The sequence below is a fragment of the Cebus imitator genome, unplaced genomic scaffold (genome assembly GCF_001604975.1).
Source record: "Cebus imitator isolate Cc_AM_T3 unplaced genomic scaffold, Cebus_imitator-1.0 Scaffold427, whole genome shotgun sequence".
In the NCBI taxonomy this organism is placed as follows: Eukaryota; Metazoa; Chordata; class Mammalia; order Primates; family Cebidae; genus Cebus; species Cebus imitator.
Window position 1 is genome coordinate 346,344 of NW_016107742.1, and position 25,329 is coordinate 371,672.

The following is a 25,329-nucleotide window of genomic DNA, read 5'->3' on the forward strand; positions in this document are numbered from 1 at the left end:
TTACCCAGGCTGGAGTGCAATGGCGCGATCTCGGCTCACTGCAACCTCTGCCTCCTGGGTTCAGGCAATTCTCCTGCCTCAGCCTCCTGAGTAGCTGGGACTACAGGCACGCACCACCATGCCCAGCTAATTTTTTTGTAGTTTTAGTAGAGACAGGGTTTCACCATGTTGACCAGGATGGTCTCGATCTCTTGACCTTGTGATCCACCCGTCTCGGTCTCCCAAAGTGCTGGGATTACAGGCGTGAGCCACCGCGCCCGGCCTAATAACAGATTTTTTAAACTTAATTTTTTTATAGAGATGAGGTCTCACTATATTGCTGGCCTCAAACTCCTGAGCTCATGCGATCCGGCTGTCTCGGTCTCCCAAAATGCTCAGATTGCAGGCGTGAGCCACTGTGCCCGGCTCTCTCAGCTGCCTTTGGTTCTCTCTCAGGTACGTGCAAATCAAGACTTCTGGGAGAGTCACACAGTACTCAGAATCACCTCTCCTCCAGCTGCACTGGCAGCAGCCCCTTCCCCAAGATGGCGACACCTCTGTCCATACCCTCTGTGATAGTGACCAGAGAGGACGTGGAGAGTTCCGCCGGGATTCGAATCACCTGTGGCTCAGCCCCTGGACAGCAGAGGCGCCGTTAGCTATGCAGGGCACTGAGTCCTGGAGGATGAGCTATAGGGCTGGGAAATGAAGAGGTGAGGGGTTGCTGGCCATGGGACTGAGAAGAGGGCTTGGGATGGCCTTGGCCAGGCCCTGCTCCTTTATGAGCTTCCAGGGACAAGGTGAAGACAGGAGGCGGAGGGGAAGGCAGCCAAATGGAAACGCTAATGCCAATGCCAGAAACAACACAGAAAGACACCGCTGAACACACAAAGGCACTTAATACATGCTCGCTGAGTGAATGAAGATGAGACACTGGCAATGGGGGTGGGCACATGGGTGAAACAGAAGAGGAGTGCCCAGGGCCACAGGGAATAAATCAGGTTAGGGACCCTGAGACCCAAGCATTCTGGACCCTAGCCTGCCCCCTACCCGGCCACACCTGTCAGGCCAGGAGAGAGAGACAAGCAGAAAGAGAGAGGGGGGTAGCGATGCAAACAGACAGGCATTTGTGCAAGCGAACAATAGCTGTGCCAGGACTCCCTGCCCTCCTGGCACAGGGCAGGCCGGCTGGGTTGGGAGGGGGGCAGCTGCTGCCTGCAACCCCACCCCCACCCTCTCCCAAGGAGACATAAACAAACCCTGAAGGGTCCAGCCAGCTCCTCTCAGCCTTTTCTCTTACCAACTTCAGAAATCCTGACCAATCCGCTCACTCAGCTCCTAGATGACACTTTCAAACAGAAACTAAAGCTAAAGATGGAGCTACTTCCTAATGGCCAGAGAGCACGAACCCCTACTTTGGTGACCGCTATTCAAAACAGCAGCTCAGAGCATCTGGGGACAGACATAGGAGGGCAGGCCGCAGACAGACTCATTGACACACCAGCACACCAGCAACACGCACACGGAGGGTCCCCACATTCAGATCTGTCCCCTCTGATTCCAAGGTCACAGTTCCAGAGCCAGAGTGGCTGAGATCAGACCCCACTGTAACTCCACTGGTCAGCCTCGGTAGGTCCTTCCCCAGTCCCCGTCTAACCTCCTGCAAGTCACTCAGTGACTTCCCTAAGCTTTAGGCTCCCTTCCCCCATCCTGACTTCTCCCCTCCCCCCCAGCTCTGTCCCTAACTTTCATGACCCCCAGAACCTTTATAATGTCCCCCGGAAGCCTCAGCCACCCACAGGACCCCCCCTTCTTCCACTCTCTTCCAACGGCGTCAGCCCCCTCGGCTCCCTCCTGGGCTCCCCCAGCCATCCTCTCCGCTGCACTCCTAGCCCTGCACACAAAGCCGGCCACCTCTCCATTCCTCAGAACAAAGGCACAGTCGCTCTGCACACTCCCCACTCCACCTGCCCACCACACACTCCAATGCTGCGGTCTTAGGGATTCCAAGGGGACCCCCAGCCTCCACAGTCATCCCTGGATCTCTGGTCCCTGCTTGGCAGAAAAGGACCCTTTGTTCTAAGCCAGATGAAGGCTGGGGTTTGGGAAAGGAGAAAGGGAAGAATGGGGTGGCTAAAGAGAGAAAGGGGACTTGTGGGGTCTGGGGCTTGTGGAGGTAGGAAGCAGAGCAGAGAGAACTGAGGAGGTGGAGGACTGAAGACAGCCTGGAAGAACAGAAATGCAGTGAAAAGAAAAAGGAAGCATGGAGGGGGCTACACAGACAGGTCCCGTGAGGATGGGATGGAGGAAGGGCAGGTTAAACTTACATTCCTCCTCCTAGGAGGAGCTCCCAGGGAGGGAGGCAAGGAATGGGGAGGAGTGGAGGTGTCAGGGCTTAGCTGTGACCCATCCCCCCAAGGAGGTAGCAGGGGAGACCATCTTCCTCAAATAATGTCTTTTCCAGCGGCGCCCCTCTACTTCCCACCACAGTATAAAAAGAAAGGAGACAGCTGGTGTGCTGGGGGGAGGGGAAGAGGGGATCCAGGGTTTGTTGGCTAAGAACCAACTCCCCCTTCTGTAACCACAGCTTTCCGGAGGTGGCCCTCCCCTTCCGACCAGCCCAAACTGACAACCACCCTCCTCCTGTGGCCTCTTGGCCCTCTCAGATCCACCCACTCAGCCCCCCACTCCCCTCTGCCAGCCAGATTCCCAAATTACCCGCCCCCCACAGCCAGTCCCCAGGGTAGGAAGAACTGCCAGTCCCCCCCCACCACCAAAAAAACAAAAACAAAAACAAAAACAGAGCATGAACACCCAGGTGTCTGACCTCCCAGCTCCCCACAATAATGGAAAAGGGATCCCAGTATCTACCCTGCCAGAGCCAATCTCTATGTCCCGAAGCCAGGTCTTCCCCCCACCGGCTCCCCCATGGCTTTCCTTTTTAGGGTGGAACCAAATTTCCATGGTTTCAAAAAACCTCTCCCGCCCCCCTTGGCTCTACTCCAGGGTCTCAGCTCAAACGGTTGAAAAAATAAACAGACTTTTGGAGCTGGGGCCTGGCCTGGCCGGCGGCTGGGAAGAGCCTGTCTGCCACCCCACTGCTCCACCACACTTCAGCCACCTCACCTCGGCCCTGTTTGTCTTAGGCCCTACTCAAATCCCCAGTTGCTTTCCGGACAGCAAAATCTAATCCCAACCCCCTAAGGAAAGTCTTTGAAACCGCCTTTCCTGGCCCTCCACCCCCAACCCAGGATGGAACTTCTCCCAGTTTAGCAACAAGACAGGTAGCCAGGCTAGGAACTAGCAGGGAGGGGGAAGGGAGGGCGTTCTATCTCCCTTAAGGACTCCAAAGAGGTACTGCTCCCCTGCCTGAAGATGGTGATCAGCATAGGCTGGCAGCAGGGCAAGGCACTGAGGTTGGAGACAAGCCAGAGATTAAACCAGCTCTGGGCTGGGACCTGGCCTGTCTGATAGTGGGTACAGTGTGGGTGCCCCAAGGAGCCGGTGTCGGCAGGCACCACCTTCCTTTCAGCTCTGACTTATTCACCTGCAAGTCAGCTTCATCGTTTCCTGGGGTCTGGGTGTGGTAAGGTCAGGGCGCTTGGGAATGGGACTGGGTACAAAGGCAGGGATAAAGGGTACTTGGAGAGGAGTGTTCAAGAGGTCATGACGGGGGAGGGGTGTGGATAATTATCCACCGTGACTCAAGAAACGCCAGGTGAAGGGACCCCAAGATGAGCAGATAAGAGAATGAGAGCGCTGGGGGACGAGGAGGAAGGGCAGGAAACACAGCGCACAGTGCCAGGTGGGTCACCCTAAGGCTTTCAGGTTGCGAGAAAGAGGAGCTAGGAGGCTGGTGGGGCAGATGCCATGGGGGCCGGGGTGTTCCAGGCAGAAGTGCTCAGGATGGAGGAAAGGAGCCCAGCTACACAAAGACCTCTGCTCCCTTCACCTAGAGGTGGTAGCTTGGGGGAAGTAAGCCGTCCCTGAGCCGTCCCGACCCCAGCCACCCGCCCACCCAGAGGGCAGAACTGAATCACAGCTGGAAAGTCCATTTGCGAGGAGAGGAGGAGCTGACTTTTGTCTTGGAGGGGTGATGGTGGTGGTGGTAGGAAACCGGGAAATCACCCCCTCCGCCCCCTCCGCCGGATGGCGGGGACAAAGGGGGAACCGCCGAGCCAGCGACTGGGGGGCGTGGGGGTCGCAACGCCGAGAGCAAACGGTGGGGCCCGCGGGGGAGAGGGGGTGGCGGAGCTCCCACCGCCCCCACCCCCGGGACACACACCTCCCTCTTCCCGCTCCGTCCCTTACCGGAGCAACTTTCTTTCGCGCGGCCTAAAGCTGTCGGTCCCGGGTCCCGCCGGCTGGGAGGCGACCCAGCCCAGGTTTGCTCCCTCGCGGGATCCCAGCACCGAATCGCGCGGCGGAGTGGAGGCGCGGGTCGCGTCTGCCGCTCCCCCCACCCCTCCCCACTCGCTCGCAGTCCCCACCCACCCCGTCCCGCCGCTCCGCCGCTCCGCCGCTCCGCCCGATTTTGGCGCCCAGAAAGCAGGCGGGGAGACAGGGGATGCGCCGCGCGGGTGCCGCGGTTCGGGGAGCACCCGAGGACCGCGGCGGAGGGAGAGGGGTTTCTGAGCCCACCTTGCTCGCCAGCTCTTTGCTCCGGTCGATCCGCGCCCGCGTGAGGGATTCGATCCGAGACATAATCGGACGCGGGGAACCGGGAGGACGCGGCGCGGACCCCGGCGTCCGGCTATTGTGGGGGGAGGGCGGGGGGAGGGGTCCGGCCCGCACGCGTCGGTCTCGGGGACAGGAAGTCTGACTCCCCTCGCCCGGTACCCAGCGCCAGTTCCTCAAACCCGAGTCTCCTCCCCCGCCCAAGCTCAGGAAGGGGGGAGGCGGAGCGGAGGGAGGGCGGGGTGCCGGCGCTCTGGACGGGACGCCGGGGTTTGTGTGGGGGCAGCTCGGAGAGGTACTAGGGTCCTAGGACAGGTTTGAGAGGCCCCTCTGCTTGGTTCCCCTTCGGCGCCTGGGGGCGCCCTCTGGCCCCAGAGACCCGCCTCTCAGCTCTGCTTTTCCTAAAACCCAGCCCCGCAGCCCGGGCCGGACCCAGGTCTGCCCTTTTCCCTCTCCCCCCTCCTTCTTCCCTTCGGCCCTCCCCCTCTTTGCCTCCCTCCCCCTCCTGCGTTACTTCAGTCTTTAAAGACCCGCAGGCAGGAGGATTCCATCCCCCCCATAGCTCTTAGAGAACCCAGGACCGGGTCCTTCCTGGACTCCGGGGGCCCATCAAAGCAGGCCTGAGCAAACTGACCCCTTTTACGATTGGGGGCAGGGGTGGCCAGAGGGAGAGGAAATCAAAGGAGAACTAAAGGCTGGGTCTTCTGTGCACGGGAAGGGTCGGATTCACTCCCAGAGGTCGAAGAATAGAGAGGAGCGAATTCTCCCACACGCCCCCACCCTCTGGGGCCTTCCTGACCCCGCTCTGCCCATCCTCCTCCTAGCTCCGCCTCTGCCAGCTACTTTGGGGGACTAGGTTGGGATTCTCCACTTTTACGGAAGGCTCTACGAAGCTGAGAAACACCTTCCATGTGTCTAACTCCAGTTCTCTCAGTTGCAAGTTAAGCCGGAACTGAGAGACAGAAACCAGCCTGCCCTAGTCAAGGGCAGTTAGGGCCCAGCCGGCCTCTCCACAAGAAGCAGGGTAAGGTGGGGCAGTCATCTCTCTGGACGCTTTGCCCCAGCCTGAGCCAGCCTCCACTTTGGGTGAGTTTCCTGCTATTGGGAAAATTCCTCTTCCAGTCTAACTACGGTCACAATGCAGTTCATTCCTGCCTCTCAGGGTCTCCCATTTCTCTGGAGAAACCAGAAGCATGGAGAGGTGTGGCACAGAGCATTCTATTGGCAGGCTCCGGCCTGATTCTGGCCCCAAAGGGCATGGGAGAAGAAGGGAGGGAGAGGAGACCCAGCCCAGATCCAGCAGCTCCTTGACCTGGCTCCGCAGTGGGGCCAGGCTGCAGGTTTCAAGCCCAACTCAGCACTCTTGTAGGTGCCAATTTTAGCCTCTGCCACTATTTTTGGGCTCCACTCCCTCACCACTGGCTGAGCTGGTTGGGCTGCTCACCCCCAGCACTACCCCCACACTGCCCTCCAGCTTCCCCTCCCACCTAGCAACTCTTTCTTCACCTTCTTCTTCACCCATTCCCCTGTTTAGAATCCTTACATAGCAAAGACTCGAAAAAAAGGAGAGGACATAAACCACGCCCAGTTTAGGCTGGATGGAAATTAGAAAGCAGGAAGGACTTTCCCAGGGCCATGGCTGGTTCTTCCAGGCTTGCACCTGCCAAGGATACCTATGGGGAGGGCCTAGGAACTCTCCCAAAGCAAGAGTCCTGAGACTCCTGGCTCCACAACTCCAGACTCACGTCCCCTGGGGTGGGCAGCCAAGACTCAGGAATGTACTAAATTTAAAAACAGACAGCCAGAGGCTAGAATCTTGGCCTCAAGGCTCCACCCACTGGAGGCCCGGAGACAAGATCTGGGCTGGGACCTCAGCTTCTCTCCCTAGCCTGAGGCAGGAGGGTGCTGCAAGCTATGGATAGAATCTTAAAGGGCCACACTCCAGCCTGGGTACCCAGGAAATGTAGAATTTGAACCCCAGGGTTTTTCAAGGGACCTCACGGTTCCTCAACTCAACTTAGAAGGTCTCTATGAAAGAAGAGGACCTGACCCTCCAACCCTTTTCTGTCGCCCTCCCCAACCTTCAGTCTACTTTCCATCCCACCTACTGTTACCCTACCCACCCCCCATGCCTTCCCCTTAGGAGATGCATAACAAGGAAAGGGACTAGGGACAGGGAAAAGAAAAGTGTTCTGCCTTTAAAAACACCTGTGTTTAGTGAGCTTGGCCTGCAGCTTGACTCAGTTTACATTTCCTTTATCCTCTTAAACACTGAACACTTTTCCCTTCTCCTCGGCATCACCTGCCCTCCTTTTCCAAGCCCCTTCATTCCGGCCTCCTTTCTACTCCTGTCCGGTGATATCTTCCAGATTTCGGAAATTATTTTCAGAAATAATTTTTTTAGATACACAAAAACAAACATTTCTACCAGGATCCAAAAGTAGCCACCACCTTCTTTAGCTCATTTAACTTGAGGAAATGTGTCCCCTCCCATTTCAGGGGTAGGGAGGAGGTCCCAGGGAAGAACCTCATTGCCAGAGTCTTGGCCAGTTGTTGAAGAGATGGAGCTCCCGGGTATACCCGAGCCCAAACTCTATACTGTCCCAAGGGTGGTTTGTTTTTCTTCTTTCTTCTGTTGGTCTGGACCTTGTATATTCTGGGAGGAGGTGATTAAGGCCAAATTGCCTTAAGTGGCCATCCAGCCAGAAGCTGGAAGAAGAAGGGAAGGATGGGAGGGAATGAACGGTTGTGTTAGGGCTAAGGAGAGAAGCAGAGGCAATCCAGACCAAAGCCCTGGGTTTCTGATACGGCGCTGCTTCTCATGAGCCGTGAGATCTTGGGCAAAGCAACTAACCTTTAAGTATTTGTCTGTAAAATTGAGATTGAAACACTTATCTTTGCCAGAATCGTTATAAGAATTAAATGAGCTGACCCCTGGAAAGCGTTTCATCAAGCGTGCAATGTTACTCAAGGTGGAGGGACTAACCCACTTCCTTCTCTCACTGCTTGACTGAGCCTGCCTCCAGCCCCACCCCCTGATGTTTACTGCTTATGGAGGAAGAGATTAACTGAAGCAGGCCCACACATTCATGAAGGTGGAAGGAAGATGCACCAGGAGATGACAGAGAGGGAAACAGAGGAAGACGGGACCACAGACACGGGGAGGAAAGGCTGAACAAGGCAATGTCCTGACTCATTCTGACTCTTCCCTGTGCTGGATCTGGGTTCCAAAGTCTCTACCCACATTCCCCTTCACTAGGTTACTCAACCCTCCACCAGACTGCTAGGTCAAGGGTGGACAAACACAGACGAACGGGATCTGGATGGCCCCTGGGCAGTACTGACTTCCCCTACCATTCCCACAGCAAGAAATGGGGGTGATTCCATTAGCCGACTCCCCTACCCTGCAGTGAGACAGCCTGTAGGGAAGTGGGACTCAGACCCCAAGGTCTCTGTTTTGGCTTTGTTCCCTCAATATCTCCATTTCCCCATGGGAGAGAAACTCACTGTCCCACCTGCCCTCCCCTCCCATCAGCTTTAAGATTCTCCCGCTGCCCTTCTTCTGAGACTCACCCAGTCTCACGCCTCCATCAGCGTCAACTCCCCACCCATGGCCTGTGGTGAGAAGGTGCTAACAACACGATCTGCTTTCATCTTGACCTTTGCAGCCCACCCAGAGAAAAGGGAATCATGGCCAAAAAAAAGGCTGGAAGAGGGGAGAACCCTGGCACTGTGGGCGGGGCTGGGAGGAGCCCAGGCAACCTTACTGGTGAGGATCTCACGGCTCTTCAAGGTGAATATAATGATGACTTTTCTGGGGATTCTCTCAACACTCAGAATCCGCCCCAGTGGGAAAGTACATGCATACTTGGGGAGGCCAGGGGAGGAAAAGGGGGACGGCTCACTCTGCCAGTAAATGAAGAAAGTGGAAATGAATTCAAGGAGCCGGCAGAGCTCCCAGTTTCACCAGAGCCTGAGGCTTGGTAATAAGGATGAGAGCAATGTGCCTTCACTTCCTGGGATCAGAGCAGCACATGGCCGCACACGAACCGGTATGCATGTGCTTCCATAATCATACACTTTCCCAGCTTCTCTGCCTGTGGTCTAATTTCAACTCCTTCAGCTGCTGTATCCACCCATAAAATTATGAGTGTAAAAGCATTTTGCAAACGCTGATACTCTATGAAGAAGTAAAAAGTAGTGCTGTAATCATTATCATTGTTATGTCCAGTGGTTGAGGTTTCTCCTGCCCACCTGTCAGCTATGTGAGGCCTAAAGAGAGGGAGGGCTAGGCCATTCCTCAGCTTCTGAGGTTCCTGGCCCTTTTCCCCTTCCAGTTGTCCACAGCTGACTATTAAGCTGGGAGCATAGGGGAAAGCAGAGAAAAGGTGATTTACTGGGACACAGAGACACAGGCTGGAAGACATAGCATGTGTTCTCTTAAAATCTGAACCATTTGGCTGGGCACAGTGGCTCACACCTGAAATCTCTGCACCTTGGGAGGCCAAGGCAAGAGGATCGCTTGGGCCCAAAAGTTAGAGGCTGCAGTGAACTATGATAATGCCATTGAACTCCAGCCTAGGAGAAAGAGACCCCCCTCTTTAAAAAAATGAAAAATTTAGCCAGGCGCGGTGGCTCACGCCTGTAATCCCAGCACTTTGGGAGGCCGAGGCAGGTGGATCATGAGGTCAGGAGTTCAAGACCAGCCTGGCCAAGATGTTGAAACCCCATCTCTACTAAAAATACAAAAATTAGCCTGGTGTGGTGGCAGGCACCTGTAATTCCGGCTACTCAGAAGGCTGAGGTAAGAGAATCACTTGAACCCCGGGACAGAGGTTGCAGTGAGCCAAGATCATGCCACTGCACTGCAGCCTGGGTGACAGAGTGAGACTCTGTCTCAAAAAAGGAAAGAAAAAGAAAAACAAAAATTTGCCAGGCGAGGTAGCTCATGTCTGTAATCCCAGCAGTTTGGGAGGCCAAGGGGGTGGATCACCTGAGGTTGGGAGTCCAAGACCAGCCTGACCAACATGGAGAAACCCTGTCTCTACTAAAGATACAAAAAAATAGCTGAGTGTGGTGGCACATGCTTGTAATCCCAGCTACTCGGGAGGCAGGAGAATCACTTGAACCGGGGAGGCAGAAGTTGCAGTGAGCCGAGATCATGCCATTTCACTCCAGCCTGGGCAATAAGAGCAAAACTCCGTTTCAAAAAAAAAAAAAGAAAAATTGAACCATTGCTCTGAGTTTCTAGTAGGGAGAGTGGTGCAATGTGGCGATGGTGTGATGGGAGAAAGGGAACTGGGGAGGGCAGTGGGGTCCCAAGCCTCCTGCCTCCCCAGCTGACTCCTACCTTGGCCTTTCCGGTCATGCCCAAGAGGAAGCTGAAGGTCCGTCGCAGGGAGGAGCCTGCCCAGGTACCTGAATGTCCTTCCAGCTGGCTGCAGCTGCAGAGAGAAAAAGACTTGAGGAGACTGGGGAATGCTGGAAATGAAGAAAAACATGCTTCCTGAGAGATGGTGGATGATGGTGCCATGACCAGCAGAGCCAGAATGGGAAGGAAGAAAGAGGAAGGACTGGGAGAGAAAGATAAGCCCCAATCCTGACCTCCTAGGACTTCCTGGATGTGGGCATTTCAGTTGCTCAGGCCCCTCTATTTAGGAAGAAAACTCCAAGCTCCACCCAGATAAATACAGACTCCTCCTTCCTACCTAATCCAGGCTCAGGATGGGAGGCCCAGTCTCCTCTATCATGCTGCTCCCCAACGGAAGTGGTATAGGGCGGGGGCTCTCCCGGGGGGCATTTTCTCCTCTCAGAACAAGAGCCTTGTGTACGACCCTCTCTGCTGTTTGGAGAAGGCCTCTGGGCCTAAAGCCAATAAGGACTGAATTTCCTGGGATTTCATCAGCCCCATCCCATGAGCTAATCCCAAACCCAGAGCCAGGAGGATGTGTCAGCTAGAGATTTTCAGGACCACAGAGCATGATATCTTAAAGGGACCGTTACTTGCTTACACATCCACATTGTCTTAGAGGCTGGCCCACTCTAATCAGGCTTTAGCCATAGAAGCCAAATAAACAGGTGCTGATTTTGCATGCTTATTTACATAGTTATGCAAATCTCCCAGCCTCCACCTCCAGACCTGAATTCTGCCCTCAGGCCCCTCTCTGTTGGGCACTCCACAGTCAGCCAGTCCCCCGTCTATTATCTGAGCCATCCTAAGCTGATCCATGGTCCTGGGTCACTGCCCCTCACGAAGACTGTTCCACAGCCGATCTGCCCTTTCACCCTGTTCCACTGACAACAGCAAGCAACTCCCATGCTCTGTTATTCAACAGACACCCTGGATATTCCTTTTCTTTCCCTAATTTCTCTCCCTGTCTCATGAAGATACCAGGAACCTGGTGAGCCCACCCATACCAAAGAAAAGGGTGTGAATTATATGCAGCTAAGGGAAGGATATTTGGAGGTCTTAGATCAGAAATGTTAAGGGGAGGAATGATTCAGGAAGCAGGGAGACCCTTGCAGCTACAAAACCTGGCCTAGACTCTATTGCTTTTCCCCCATAGAGGCTTTTGAAGGACTCCAAGTCCCCCACACTCACCGTTTCCTGAGGTCAGTGGCAGAGGACTGGGATAAATTCCCTGCCAACACAAAAGGAGACAAGAAGTGTCTAGCTAAAGCCAGACAAAGGCGCCCAGGGCTTCCTCCCCCACCCGCTTCACCTGGATCAGGTTCCCAAGCTGCAGGTGCATGTGACGCCATTCCTGAGGGCGGGCACTGGGCAGCAGGGAGAGAGGGCGGGGTCTAAGCAGGGCAGAGCTGAAGAATTTAGGAGCCAGGGGAACAGGGCACCCAGGGTTATGTGGAGATGGTGGCTGGGAGCCTGATGTTTCAGAGGTTTCACCCAGAGCTCCCCATACTCCATCTTGAGGACAACGTACATTGCAGGTAACTGTCCTCCGTCTCTGGTGATGGGGAGGCTGGAGAACCTCACTGTGTCCTATGTCTGCTTTCATTGGTAGGAGTTTCAGAATGCCGAAGTCCAGAATTCAGATTGCTCATTTGAATAAAGCAATCCTGAGGCTGGACACAGTGGCTTATGCCTGTAATCTCAGCACTTTGGGAAGCCAAGGTAGGCGGATCACTTGAGGTCAGGAGTTTGAGACCAGCCTGACCAACATGGTGAAACCCTTTCTCTACTAAAAATACAAAAATTAGCCAGGTGTGGTGGTGCACTCCCGTAGTCCCAGCTACTCAGGAGGCTGAGGCACGAGAATCACTTGAACCCGGGAGGCAGAGGTTGCAGGGAGGTCAGATTGCACCACTGCACTCCCAGCCTGGGCGACCCAGTGAGACTGGTCAGAAAAAAAAAAAGAAAAAAAGAATAAAACCATCTGGGAATTCCAAGGGTGTGTGGTTAGACATAATCCAGGACATCCGACCCTAAACAGCTAGCTATGAGGAGTGGCAACGAGATGGATAGGGGAGGGCCCCCCCCCGCCACTTTGCTCCCTACTTTTGCTCACCATCTGGATCCGACCAGTCCAAGAGGCAGTTGATGCCACTCATGGATACAGACTTGGAAAGCATTCCAGTAGCCGAGTGGTCCAAAGGGCCAGCAGATGGATGATAGGAATCCTGACCCTGGAATCATGTCAAGAGTCCTCACACAAAGGGCAGGCTTCATCTGTCCTCCCCTCATGCTCTTCACTTCCCCACAGTTTGGCCCCTCTTCAAATCCAGGCCACCCACCCCTTTCCAATACCCATACTGGGATATTGCACTCTCAATGTTTGGGAAGTTATCCCATTATCCCTGCTGTTTAGCAGTCACTCTGTTGCAGTTCAAGCCCAGGCTTTCTTAGTATATAAAAGTATCTTAGAAGAGAGATTTACCATGAATGGTTTCCAGAGGTGATAAACTCAACCTATAGAGGCTAGGCAGGTAAGGAAAAAAACAGGCAGTGGTTCAGGCCTGTAATCCCAGCACTTTGGGAGGCCAAGGCAGGTGGATCACTTGAGGTCATGAGTTCGACACCAGCCTGGCCAAAATGGTGAAACTCTGTCTCTACTAAAACATATAAAAAAATTAGCCGGGTGTGGTGGTGTGTGCCTATAATCTCAGCTACCCAGGAGGCTGAGACAGAAGAATCACTTGAACCTGGGCTGTGTAGGTTGCAGTGAGCTGAGATCACGCCACTGCACTGATGCAACAGAATTAACTAAAAAAAAAAAAGGCCGGGCACGGTGGCTCATGCCTGTAATCCCAGCATTTTGGAAGGCCGAGGTGAGTGGATTATTTGAGGTCAGGAGTTTGAGACCAGCCTGGCCAATATGGTAAAACTCCACCTCTACTAAAAATAGAAAAATCAGCCAGGCATGGTGGCTGGCACCTGTAGTCCCTGCTACCGGGAGGCTGAGGCAGGAGAATTGCTTGAATCTGTGAGGCAGAGGTTGCAGTGAGCCGAGATCATGCCACTGCACTCCAACATGGGTGACAGAATGAGACTCTATCTCAAAAAAATAAATAAAGAAATAAAAAACTGAGGCAGTCTGGGTTTAAGACAATAGGGAGGAGAAATAATCATAGGCTGTGCCCATCCTTTAGAGAGTAACATTCTTCTCAAGCCTACATGGAGCATCACAAAAACTGGCCACAAAATAAGCCCTAAGGCAAATCAACAGATTTCAAATAATCTGCATTATAGAAATTATAGCAAATAAGCCAGAAGTCCCTCCTCAGTAGACTAGATAAAGAGTCAATAGTATACTTATGCATTGAAATACTATTCAACAATAAAAATGAAGAAATCACAGCTCAGTTAACAATATGGATGAATCCTACAGATGTGTTGAATGAAAGAACCAAGACACGCCGGGCATGGTGGCTCACGCCTGTAATCCCAGCACTTTGGGAGGCTGAGGCGGGCGGATCACCTGAGGTCAGAAGCTCGAGACCAGCCTGACCAATATGGTAAAACCCCATCTTAAAAAAAAAAAGAAAAAAAACAAACAAACCAGGAATCAAGACACAAAGATGTATATACTAGTATGATTATATTCATATGCAGTTTAACATGGGTAAAAACAATTGACATTGTCTATTGATGCATACGTAGGTGGTCCTATAAAGAAAATGGAGCCAGGTGCTGTGGCTCATGCCTGTAATCCCAGCACTTTGGGAGGCCAAAGCCCATGGATCACTTGAGCCCAGGAGTTCAAGACCAGCCTCAGCAACATGGCAAAACCCCATCTCTACCAAAAATACAAATTTAACCAGGCATGTTGGCTTGTGCCTGCAATCCCAGCTACTCAGGAGGCTGAAGTAGGTGAATCTCTTGAATCCAGGAGGTAGAGGTTGCAGAGATCGTGCCTCCGAACTCCAGCCTGGGTGGCACAATGAGATCCTGTCTCAAAAACAAAACAGAGGCTGGGCGCGGTGGCTCACGCATGTAATCCCAGCACTTTGGGAGGCCGAGGTGGGTGGATCACAAGGTCAAGAGATCAAGACCATTCTGGCCAACATGGTGAAACCCTGTCTCTACTAAAAATACAAAAATTAGCTGGGCATGGTGGCGCATGCTTGTAGTCCTAGCTACAGGGGAGGCTGAGGCAGGAGAATTGCTTCAACCTGGGAGGCGGAGGTTGCAGCGAGCCGAGATTGCGCCACTGCACTCCAGCCTGGCTCCTGGCGATGGAGCAAGACTCTGTCTCAAAAAAAAAAAAAAGAAAAGAAAAGAAAAGGAAACGGATCTCAAAAATCAAGAATGTGGTCATCTCTGCCAGAAAGAGGGCTATCAAGAACCCAGGGAGCTTCTCAGCTATGAGGATCTCTTATTTTTTTTGAGACAGAGTTTCACTCTTGTTGCCCAGGGTGGAGTGCAATGATGTGATCTCAGCTCACTGCAACCTCCACCTCCCAGGTTCATAAATGTCCTGGGTTTTATAAATTTTAAAACACCATTCTAAATAAATGTATTGTCAAAGAAGAAATCATAATGGAAATTTAAAGATATTTTGTAACTGAACAAATAATGAAAATACAGAATAAAACCTGTGGGAGAAGGCTGAAGTATTTCAAGGGCAAAGTGTAGGCTCAAAATGCTTATATTGAAAAATTTTTAATTCTAGAGAATTGAGCTATGCTAATTTAAAAAGTCAAAAAAAGAACAGGACAAACTCATAGAAAACAGAAGGAAGCGGCCAGGCGTGGTGGGTCATGCCTGTAATCCCAGCATTCTGGGGGGCTGAAGCAGGTGCATCACTGGAGGACAGGAGTTCCAGACCAGCCTGACTAACATGGTAAAACCCTGTCTCTACTAAAAATACCAAAAATTAGCTGGGTGTAGTGGTGGATGCCTATAATTCCAGCTATTCCAGAGGCTGAGGCAGGAGAATCTCTTGAACCCAGGAGGCGGAGGTTGCAACGAGCTGAGATCATACCATTACACTCCAGCCTGGGCAACAAGAGTAAAACTCCGTCTCAAACAAACAAACAAAAAGACGAAGCATATAATAAAGATAAATACAGAAATGAAATAAGGCTTCGTGCAGTGGCTCATGCCTGTAATCGCTGTTTGGGAGGCTGAGGTGGGTGGATCACGTGAGGTCAGGAGTTTGAGATCAAACCGATCAACATGGAGAAACCCCGTCCCTATTACAAATACAAATTTTTTTTTTTTTTAATTGTAGGCCAGGCACAGTAGCTGATGCCTGTAATCCTAGCACTTTGTGGGAGGCTGATGCGGGCAGACCACGAGGTCAAGAGACAAGACCATCCTGGCCAATATGGTGAAACCCCATCTCTACCAAAAATACGAAAATGAGCTGCGTGTGGTGGCGCAGGCCTATAAACCCAGCTACTTGGGAGGCTGGGGCAGGAGAATTGCTTGAACCCAGGAGGTGGAGGTTGCAGTGAGCTGAGATCATGCCAGTGCACTCCAGCCTGGCGACACAGCAAGACTCTGTCTCAAAAAAATGTATATATAAACAAAAATAAATTAGAGAGGATCAATAAAGCCAAGAGTTGTTTTCTAGGATCAAGCAAATGAAACAGGAAAACCTCTGATAGGAATGATAAAGAAAACAAGAAAAAGCATAAATAGGCCGGGTGCGGTGGCTCAAGCCTGTAATCCCAGCACTTTGGGAGGCCGAGGCGGGTGGATCACGAGGTCAAGAGATCGAGACCATCCTGGCCAACATAGTGAAACCCCGTCTCTACTAAAAATACAAAACATTAGCTAGGCATGGTGGCGCATGCCTGTAGTCCCAGCTACTCAGGAGGCTGAGGCAGGAGAATTGCCTGAACCCAGGAGGCGGAGGTTGCGGTGAGCCGAGATCGTGCCATTGCACTCCAGCCTGGGTGACAAGAGTGAAACTCTGTCTCAAAAAAAAAAAAAAGAAATAAAGAAAAAGCATAAATAGAATGAAAAAGTAGACCTAACTATAGAAAGAGCAGTGATTATAAAGACAAGAGAATATTACCTACAGTAGGGCACGGTGGCTTATGACTGTAATCCCAGCACTTTGGAAGGCCGAGGCAGGCAGATTTCTTGAGGTCAAGAGTTTGAGACCAGCCTGGCCAACTGGTGAAACCCTGTCGCTACTAAAAATAATTAGCCAGGCGTAGTAGCACACACCTGTAATCTCAGCTACTCAGGAGGCTGAGGTGCAAGAATCACTTGAACCTGGGAGACTGAGGTTGCAGTGGGTGGAAATTGTGCTACTGCACTTCAGCCTGGGGGTCAGAGTGAGACTCCATCTCAAAAAAAAAAGAATACTACCTACAACTTCATGCAATAATTTTAAATGCAAATGAAGTAGACAAATTCCTTCCTATCCCCCAAAATAAAACTTACCAAAACTGAATCAAGAAGAAATAGAAGCTCTGAATGGTCCTATTAAAGAAATGGAATCAGTAGTTAATCTTCCTAAAAACAAAACAAAAACACCAGGCTAAAACAGTTTTATAGGCAAAGGACAGATCTTTCAAGGAACGTATCACTGAAATGTTTTACAAACTCCTCCAAAGAATAGACAACTGAAACAAAAACTCTTCAACTCTTTCTGTAAGGTAAGTACAACCTCGACTCCAAAACTACACATAGACAGTATGACAAAGAGAAATTATGGGACAATCTCTTTTATGCACATAAGTATAAAAATCCCAAATGAAATATTAGGAAAGTATGGCTGATTTTATTTTATTTTATTTATTTATTTTTTTTTTGGGACGGAGTTTCGCTCTGGTTACCCAGGCTGGAGTGCAATGGCGCTATCTCGGCTCACCGCAACCTCCGCCTCCTGGGTTCAGGCAATTCTCCTGCCTCAGCCTCCTGAGTAGCTGGGATTACAGGCACACGCCACCATGCCCAGCTAATTTTTTGTATTTTTCGTAGAGACGGGGTTTCACCGTGTTGACCAGGATGGTCTCGATCTCTTGACCTCGTGATCCACCCGCCTCGGCCTCCCAAAGGGCTGGGATTACAGGCTTGAGCCACTGCGCCCGGCCTATGATTTTATTTTTTATGATTACTTTCTTTGAGACACAATCTCGCTCTGCTGCCCAGACTGCAGTGCAGTGGCACAATTTCTGCTCACTGCAACCTCTGCCTCCTAGGTTCAAAAGATTCTCATGCTTCAGCCTCCCGAGAAGCTGGGATTATAGGTGTGTGCCACCTTACCCGGCTAATTTTTGTAATTTTAGTAGAGACAGGGTTTCGCCAGGTTGGCCAGAATGGTCTTGAAATTCTGGCATCAGGTGATCCTCCCGCCTCGGCCTCCCAAAGTGCTGGGATTACAGGCTTGAGCCACCATACCTGGCCAGTGTAGCAGATTTTAAATGGCCATAAATTATTTGCAGTTCCTCCCATTAAGAAGGAGCCTGTCTCTTCACTCTGAATCTGGGCTGGTCGGTGACTTACTATGACGACTAGAATGTCACAGAAGTGCCATCATGTGATTTTTGAGCCTAACCCTCAAGAAACCTTAAAGCTTCCACTCTCGCCCACTTGGAATGCTATTTTCATCTGAACAAGCCTAAGCTGGCATTCTGGAGAGCCGTGTGGATGAGAAGCAAGGTACTGCAACTGGCAGGCTGCCGGCTGAAGGCATAAGGAAGGCCATCCTTGATCATCAGCTCTCTTCAGGCCACCAGACAATGGCAGCCAGCTAAATGAGTCCAGGTGACACCAGCCCAAATTGCCCACCCAGAGAGCTGTGAGAAAGAAAAAAAAAGTTGTCTTTTAAGCTGCTAAGTTTAGAGTTGGTTTGTTATACAGCAATAAATAATTGATACAAGTAAAATCCAGCAGTATGTAAAAAGATAAAATCTGTCATGACAAAGTTGGATTTATCCTAAGACTACGAAGTTGGTTAAATGTGAGGAAAATCCTTAAATGTAATTTACCTCAATAATATATTAAAGGAGAATCATATATTGTGGTGCCTTATGTTTGTAATCCCAGCACTTTGGGAGGCTGAGGTGAGGGGTTACTTGAGCTCAGGAGTTTGAGACCATCCTGGGTAACATGGTGAAACCCCATTTCTACCAAAGATACAAAAAATTAGCTGGGTGTGGTGGCATGCATCTGTGCTTCCAGCTACTCAGGAGGCTGAGGTGGGAGGAGAGTTTGAGCCCGGGAGGCAGAAGTTGCAGTGAGCCAAGATTGCACTACTGCACTCCAGCCTGGGTGACAGCGAGACCTCATCTCAAAATAATAATTTAGGCTGGGCACAGTGGCTCACGCCTATAATCCCAGCACTTTGGGAGGCCGAGGTGGGTGGATCACCTGAGGTCAGAAGTTTGAGACCAGCCTGGTCAACATGGCACTGCAGCCTGGGAGACAGAGCAAGACTGTCTCAAGAAACAAACAAACAAACAAACAAAAACAACAATAAGTAATAATAATAATATATTTAAAGAGAAAACTCATGCCCGTAATCCAAGCACTTTGGAGGCCAAGGCGGGTGGATCACCTGAGGTCGGGAGTTCAAGACCAGCCTGACCACCATGGTAAAACCCCGTCTCAAAAAAAAAAAAAGAGAGAGAAAAAATATACAATCATTTTAGTAAATGCAGAAAAGCATAGGCTAAAATCCAGCATCCACTAATTCTAAAGCCAAAGGCTTGGCAATTAGAAACAGAAGGAATCGACTGGGCATGGTGGCTCATGCTTGTAATCCCAACACTTTGGGAGGCTAAGGCAGGCGGATCATGAGGTCAGGAGATCGAGACCATCCTGGCTAATATGGTGAAACCCCATCTCTACTAAAAGATACAAAAAAATTAGCTGGGTCGTGGTGGCATGCACCTGTAGTCCTAGCTACTCAGGAGGCTGGGGCAGGAGAATTGCTTGAACCCAGGAGGCAGAGGTTGCAGTGAGCTGAGATCGAGCCACTGCACTCCAGCCTGGGTGACAGAGCAAGACTCCGTCTCAAAAGAAAATAAAGAAATAAACAGAAAGAATCCTCCTTAACCTGATCAAGATATTTTTTAAAGCCTGCAGCAGAAAATCAACCTCAATAGTGAAACACAAGATATACTCCCTCTAAAATCAGAAACAATACTTCTTATGGCATAGTTTTTAAGAAACATTATAATAAAATCAAGAAATAAGACAAGGATGTCCATTATGGCCATTTCTGTTCAGCACAGCACTGGAGTCCTATTTTGATGGATTAATGCTGGAAGAGAGGAGAAACACTAGATAACAAATAAATAAAAATAGAACCCTAGCCAGCACAGGAATGCAAGAAGAAGAAATGAAGGGAGTGGATACTGGAAAAGAAAAAACACTGGCCGGGCGCGGTGGCTCACGCCTATAATCCCAGCACTTTGGGAGGCCAAGGTGGGTGGAACACGAGGTCAAGAGATCAAGACCATCCTGGTCAACATGGTGAAAACCCATCTCTACTAAAAATACAAAAATTAGCTTGGCATGGTGGTGCATGCCTGTAATCCCAGCTACTCAGGAGGCTGAGGCAGGAGAATTGCTTGAACCCAGGAGGCAGAAGTTGCAGTGAGCCGAGATCATGCCATTGCACTCCGGTCTGGGTAACAAGAGCAAAACTCTGTCTCAGAAAAAAAAAAACACTGCTCATTTAAAGGTAACACAGGCTGGGTAACGTGGATCACACTTATAATCCCAGCACTTTGGGAGGTTAAGGTGAGAGGTTCACTTGAGCACAGGAAATTTGAGACCAGTCTGAGCAACATAGTGAGACCCCCATGTCTTCAAAAAAATTAAAAATATCATGGCTGAGTAGAAAAAAAGTAGCCAGGCGTGGTGGCACACAGCTGTAGTCTCAGTGTCGAGGGTGGGTAAAGCAGGGGGATCACTTGAGCCTGGGAGGTGGAGGTTGCAGGAAGCCATGGTTGTGCCACTGCACACCAGCCGGGGTGACAGAGCAAGACTCTGTCTCAAAAAAAAAAAGTAAAGATGACATAATTGTATACCTAGAAAAGCCAAAAGAAAAAAAACACAGATAAATTGTTTTAATGTAAAACAAGACTTTACCAAGATAAATGACTATAATATTATTGTATGAGGAATATTTTTTTGAGACAGAGTCTCACTCTGTTCTCAGCCCAGGCTGGAGAATAGTGTCTCAATCTTGGCTCACTGCAACCTCTGCTTCCTGGATTTAAGCAATTCTCCTGCCCAAGCACTTGGGATTACAGATGCACACCACCACACTTGGCTAATTTTGTATGTTTGTAGAGATGGAGTTTCACCCTGTTTCTTGGCCAGGCTGGTCTCGAACTCCTGACCGCAGGTGATCCACCCACCTCGGCCTCCCAAAGAGCTGGGATTATAGGCATGAGCCACTGTGTCTGGCCATATATGAGGAATAATAATTTTTTTTTTTTGATGAGGAATAATTCAATTCCATTTCCATAAACCAAAAATAATTATAAAATGTAATTTAAAAATAAGAAAGTAGGCCATGTGAGGTGGCTCACACCTGCAACCCCAGCACTTTGGGAGGCTGAGGTGGGTGGATCACCTGAGGTCGGGAGTTTGAGACCAGCCTAACAAATGCGGTGAGCTGAGATCACAACACTGCACTCCAGCCTGGGCGACAGAGCAAGACTTCGTCTCAAAAAATAATAAGAAGAATAATTAACTGGGCATGGTAGCATGTGCCAGTAGTCCCAGCTAGTTTGAGGCAGGAGAATCGCTTGAACCCGGGAGATGGAGGTTGCAGTGAGCTGAGATCGTGCCACTGCACTCCAACCTGGGTGACAGAGCAAGACTCCATCTTGGAAAAGAAAAAAAAAAATTCTCTACTCTTACCTAGTGAAAAAAATGTCTTTTCATTAAATATTAACTTTCTTCACACGGGCTTTGTCAATCTTCATTAGATTTATTTCTAGGTAACCTATAGTTTTGGTTACTATTAAAAATACTTTCTGCTGGGCGCAGTGGATCATCCCTGTAATCCTAGCACTTTGGGAGTGTGAGGCGGGTGAATCACGAAGTCAGGAGTTCGAGACCAGCCTGATCAACATGGTGAAACCCCATCTCTACTAAAAATATAAAAATTAGCAGGGTGTGGTGGTGGGCAGCTGTAATCCCAGCTACTTGGGAGGCTGAGACAGGAGAATGACTTGAACCTGGGAGGTGGAGGTTACAGTGAGCCAAGATCACTATTGCACTCCAGCCTGGGCAACAGAGCAAGACCCTGTCTCTAAATAAATAAATAAATAAATAAATAAATAAGTTCAGCTCCAAACTGGGGAAATGTGTGGCCAACAGAAAGAAGTGGTTATAACTACTAGGGGAACAGGGCCCTTTTACTGAGAGAGAAACAGATACACCCTCATCAACACAGAGGCACAGACACAGAAAGGAAGAAACAGAGAGTCTTAGAGAAAGAGACAGAAGCAGGGTACCCGGAGTCAGGGACGGAGCACACAGACCCAGGGAAGCAGACAGAGGCGCATAGACGATAGATTCCGATTTGGTCAGAAGGAGCCAGAGCAATGCCTGGGCACAGAGAGACCCAGCAGCTGGCAGAACAGAGGAGACATAGAATAGAATGGTGGCTAGACAGGCGAGGAGGAGCAAGGCAGGGGCATTCATGGGGATCTGTCTGTCCATACCAGGCGGGAGGGGTGGCCACCCTGGTGCTGCAGTCCCAGAAAGGTGTCCAGTTCTTCTTGGCTCTGCAGGAAGGGGGCCTCCTCGGGGCTTGGGCATCCCGAAGCCTGCAGTCTCCTCCTGAAACACACATCGCCACCACCACCCTCTGTATCCAGTGGCCAGTGACGGGCACCAGGGAGGAACACCGCCTCGCCTCAGCCCAGCCCTGTTGCTTGCCCCCAGCCCAGCCCTTCCTGTTGGCATAGGCACAGCCTAGACCCAAACTGGCCCCACTTTGGGGCTCTGCTTTGCCAGGGCTGCAGAGTTGGCTGTGGGCAAGAGCGGCCCCTGCTGGTCAAAAGAGAGTACTGCTCTCCAGAAGAAAGCCAGGGTTCAGGGGAAGACGAACAGCAAGAGCAAGCTGGATTCTCGCTCCTTGCCTGGTTGCCGATGCCAACCTTTGCCCCTGCTAAGTTAATGGTCCACTCAGGACACTAGTCCCTCTCTAACCAAGGGGCTGAATTAATACCTGACCATGAAAGGTGGGTAACACCTGAAAGACCCTGAGATACAGGTGGCACCACATAAGGGGGACCCAGGCATGTGGGCATCTGTGCTTTCAGCCAGCTACTCTTAGGGAGGTGCCATGAGCCCTGCAGGCATTACTTCTCATCCGAGTTCCCACCCAAGCCAGTTCAGGGACAAGGCCCAGGGCCCTCTCCCTTCACTTAAAGCAGCCAGCCCTGCCCAGGAGTTAGGGAAGGTTGGTCCACTCACCAGAGCTATAGGAACTTGTCCAAGGGGCCCATTGTCAAAGCAGAGGGACAGTGCCCTTCCATGGTCAGCAGGCCCCTACAGTGCTCACTCACACTGAACTCTTCATGCTGACCCCCGGCCCTTCTCTTTCTGACTTCCTCTGATTTTGGGGAAGTGGTCAGGGATTTTCCAGGGGAGGGGGAAGAAATGATCTTTCTGCCCCAGTCTACCAAGTGTATGCAGAACTCTGAGCAAGAACAGCTGATCTCACATGGCAATGCTGGACCATGAGTTAGTCCAGGACATCTCGTGTTGTCCTCAGCCTGCAACCGAAAGCCCAGCAAGAATCTGGCACTGGGACAGGCCCAGTGTCCCAACCCTGGGACCGCTTCCCTCAAGAAATCTCTGAAAGTTCTTTGGGCCTCAGTTTCCTCATCTGTAAAATGAGGAGATTGTGCCATATGTTCTCTGTGTTCCTTCCAGCCCTGACACCATCACGTGGGTCTATGAACCACCGTGGGAGGCAGAGGCAAGACGATCCTGATGCTCACCCCGACTCCACACCTCCCTCCCATTCCCACCCTCAGTCTGCCCTGAGAGAAGGAGGTACATGCCACTGGGGAGAGCCATATTTTGGAAGGCAGGCTTCATCCTCTGCAAAGGTCCGCAAACGGGACTGGGCTCTGGCTCTCCAGGGAAAGGACTGGGGGCCTAGTTCTCCTCTCTCCTGTTGTCCTTCGGATGGTTGTCTCTAGAGAATTATCTAGTTCCTTCCCAATCACTTTCCCATTTTCTCCAAGGTCGAGGCCTGGAGGGAAGGAGGCACAGGAGGTTCCCTGCAGGCTTACCTATTCAGTGGGTCCTCGAGCTCCCTGCCAGGCCCCCAACTATGTCTTTTGAAGAGGTCATAGTTTCGGCCGTGGGCCCGGAAAGCCCCTGACCTTCGGAGGGGCACAGCGTGCGAGCCATTCCCCTCCTTTATTTCCCCCACCTCTTCTTCCTCCAGTTGCTCTCTGGATTCGACAGCAGAAAGACAGCGGTGAGTGTGGCCTTGGGGCACCTGGTCTCTACCTTCGAGGAACACCTCTGGAACGGCTCTGCTCATGGGAGACACAGGTGGGCCAGTCTGCATCAGGAAGAAAGAAAAGTGTGAGCAGGGTTCTAGAACTCTGGAACCTTGGAACTAGAAGCATGTCACAGTCAGCTGGGCTTGGGAGCATCTAGCCACCCCTCACTTTACTGAGACACAGAACTGGAGAGTGTGTGGCTCAGGGTCACGCTGTGAATCAGCTGCAGAGTCAAGGCTAGAACTTAGGTTTTCTAGCTCTCAGTTCAGTGTCTTCTCGTAAGTAAAGAGACCCTCATTGTCTCATTCCATTTACTGAAGATCCAGATAGCAGAAAGCCAAGGAAAAAGAAATGGCTATTCTTCCTGTCCTCAAGGAATCACAGTCCAGTGAGTGGGTGAGTGTGTGTGTGTGTGCACAAGCGAAAGCACACATCACAAATGACTCCGTCACCGGCTCGCATGTGCCAAATGCCGCAAGAGAAGTTTCGACAAAAGCTTGTGGGCTGTTAAAGGAGGGAGTGCATGAGACCAGTTGGGAGACTCAAAAAAGGGAAACAGGTCAGGTGCGGTGGCACACCCGCAACTTTGGGAGGCTGAGGCAGGGGGATCACGTGAGCTCAGGTGTTCCAGACCAGCCTGGGCAACATAGCGAGACCCTGTCTTCACAAAAAATCAAAAGTGAGCTAGGCGTGGGGGCATGTGCTTATAGTCCCAGCTACTTGGGAGGCTGAGGTGGGAGGCTCACTTAAGCCCAGGCGTTCAAGGCTGCAGTGAGCTATGATCATTCCACTGTACTCCAGCCTGGGTGACAGGGCAAGACCTTGTTTGCTTTGGATTATTATTTTTTTTTTTTTTGAGACAAAGGCTTATTCTGTTGCCCAGGCTGGAGTGCAGTGGTGTGACCTTGGCTCACTGCAACCTCTGCCTCTCGGATTCAAGCGATCCTCCTGCCTCAGCCTCCTGAGTAGCTGGATTACAGGCGTGCACCACCATGCCCGGCTAATTTTTGTATTTTTAGTAGAGACTGGGTTTCGCCATGTTGGTCAGGCTGGTCTTGAAGTCCTGACCTCAGGATCCACCCTCTGCGGCCTCCCAGTGTGCTGGGATTACAGGTGTGAGCCGCTGTGCCCAGCCTTTTTTTCTTTTTTTGAGATGGAGTTTTGTTCTTGTTGCCCAAGCTGGAGTGCAATGGCATGATCGTGGCTTACTGCAACCTCTGCCTCCTAGGGTCAAGCGATTCTCCTGCCTTAGCCTCCTGAGTAGCTGGGGTTACAGGTGCATGCTACCACGCCTGGCTAATTTTTTGTATTTTTAGTAGAAATGAGTTTTCACCATGTTTGTCAGGCTGGTCTTGAACTCCTGACCTCAGGTGATCCACCTGCTTTGGCCTCGCAAAGTGCTGGGGTTACAGGTGTGAGGACCTGGCTTTGTTTTTGTTTTTAAAGGGGAGGGGGAACAGCAGGAGGTAGAGGGCCTTTGACATGTGCCTGGAGGGGTAAAGTGGTTAGGATTTGCCCAGGGAAGAGGGAGAGGATTTTAGGTAGATAAAGTAGCAGGGGGAAAAGGTTCATGAGTGATAGTGTTGTGATTTCTTCCTTTTTTTTGAGATGGAGTTTTGCTCTTATTGCTCAGGCTGGAGAGCAATGGCTCCCAAGTTCAAGCAATTCTCCTGCCTCAGCCTCCCAAGTACCTGGAACTGCAGGCACCTGCCATCATGCCCAGCTAATTTTTATATTTTTAGTAGACATGGGGTTGCTCCCTTA

The 25,329-nt window shown here is 51.0% G+C and overlaps 1 protein-coding gene and 1 long non-coding RNA gene across 14 annotated transcripts in view; one reads left to right on the plus strand and one right to left on the minus strand.

Moving 5' to 3' along the window:
- The window catches only part of ARHGEF2 (Rho/Rac guanine nucleotide exchange factor 2), a 51,457-nt gene extending 29,434 nt beyond the window's left edge, over positions 1-22,023 (minus strand). For 2 of the 13 annotated variants that reach the window (XM_037731873.1, XM_017509963.2), the window contains exons 1-4: positions 21,763-22,023; positions 12,183-12,300; positions 11,258-11,297; positions 10,007-10,100 (exon numbers count right to left, since the gene is read on the minus strand). Coding sequence is in view for 7 of the 13 variants with exons in the window: in XM_017509963.2 (XP_017365452.2) it covers positions 10,007-10,100; positions 11,258-11,297; positions 12,183-12,246 (198 nt within the window). In the remaining 6 variants the exon portion in view is untranslated. Of the gene's footprint in view, positions 1-2,850; positions 2,871-4,290; positions 4,420-4,620; positions 4,856-10,006; positions 10,101-10,260; positions 10,339-10,364; positions 10,566-11,257; positions 11,298-12,182; positions 12,301-16,513; positions 16,532-21,762 lie in introns of those variants that run through there. The other 11 variants (XM_017509967.1, XM_017509965.1, XM_037731876.1 and 8 more) reach the window with 9 other exon arrangements.
- LOC108290215 lies at positions 4,929-9,258 on the plus strand. The gene is made up of 2 exons (XR_001819483.2): positions 4,929-5,742; positions 7,561-9,258. It is a non-coding gene; the product is annotated as an uncharacterized LOC108290215 (long non-coding RNA).
- Positions 22,024-25,329: the final 3,306 nt, after the last annotated feature.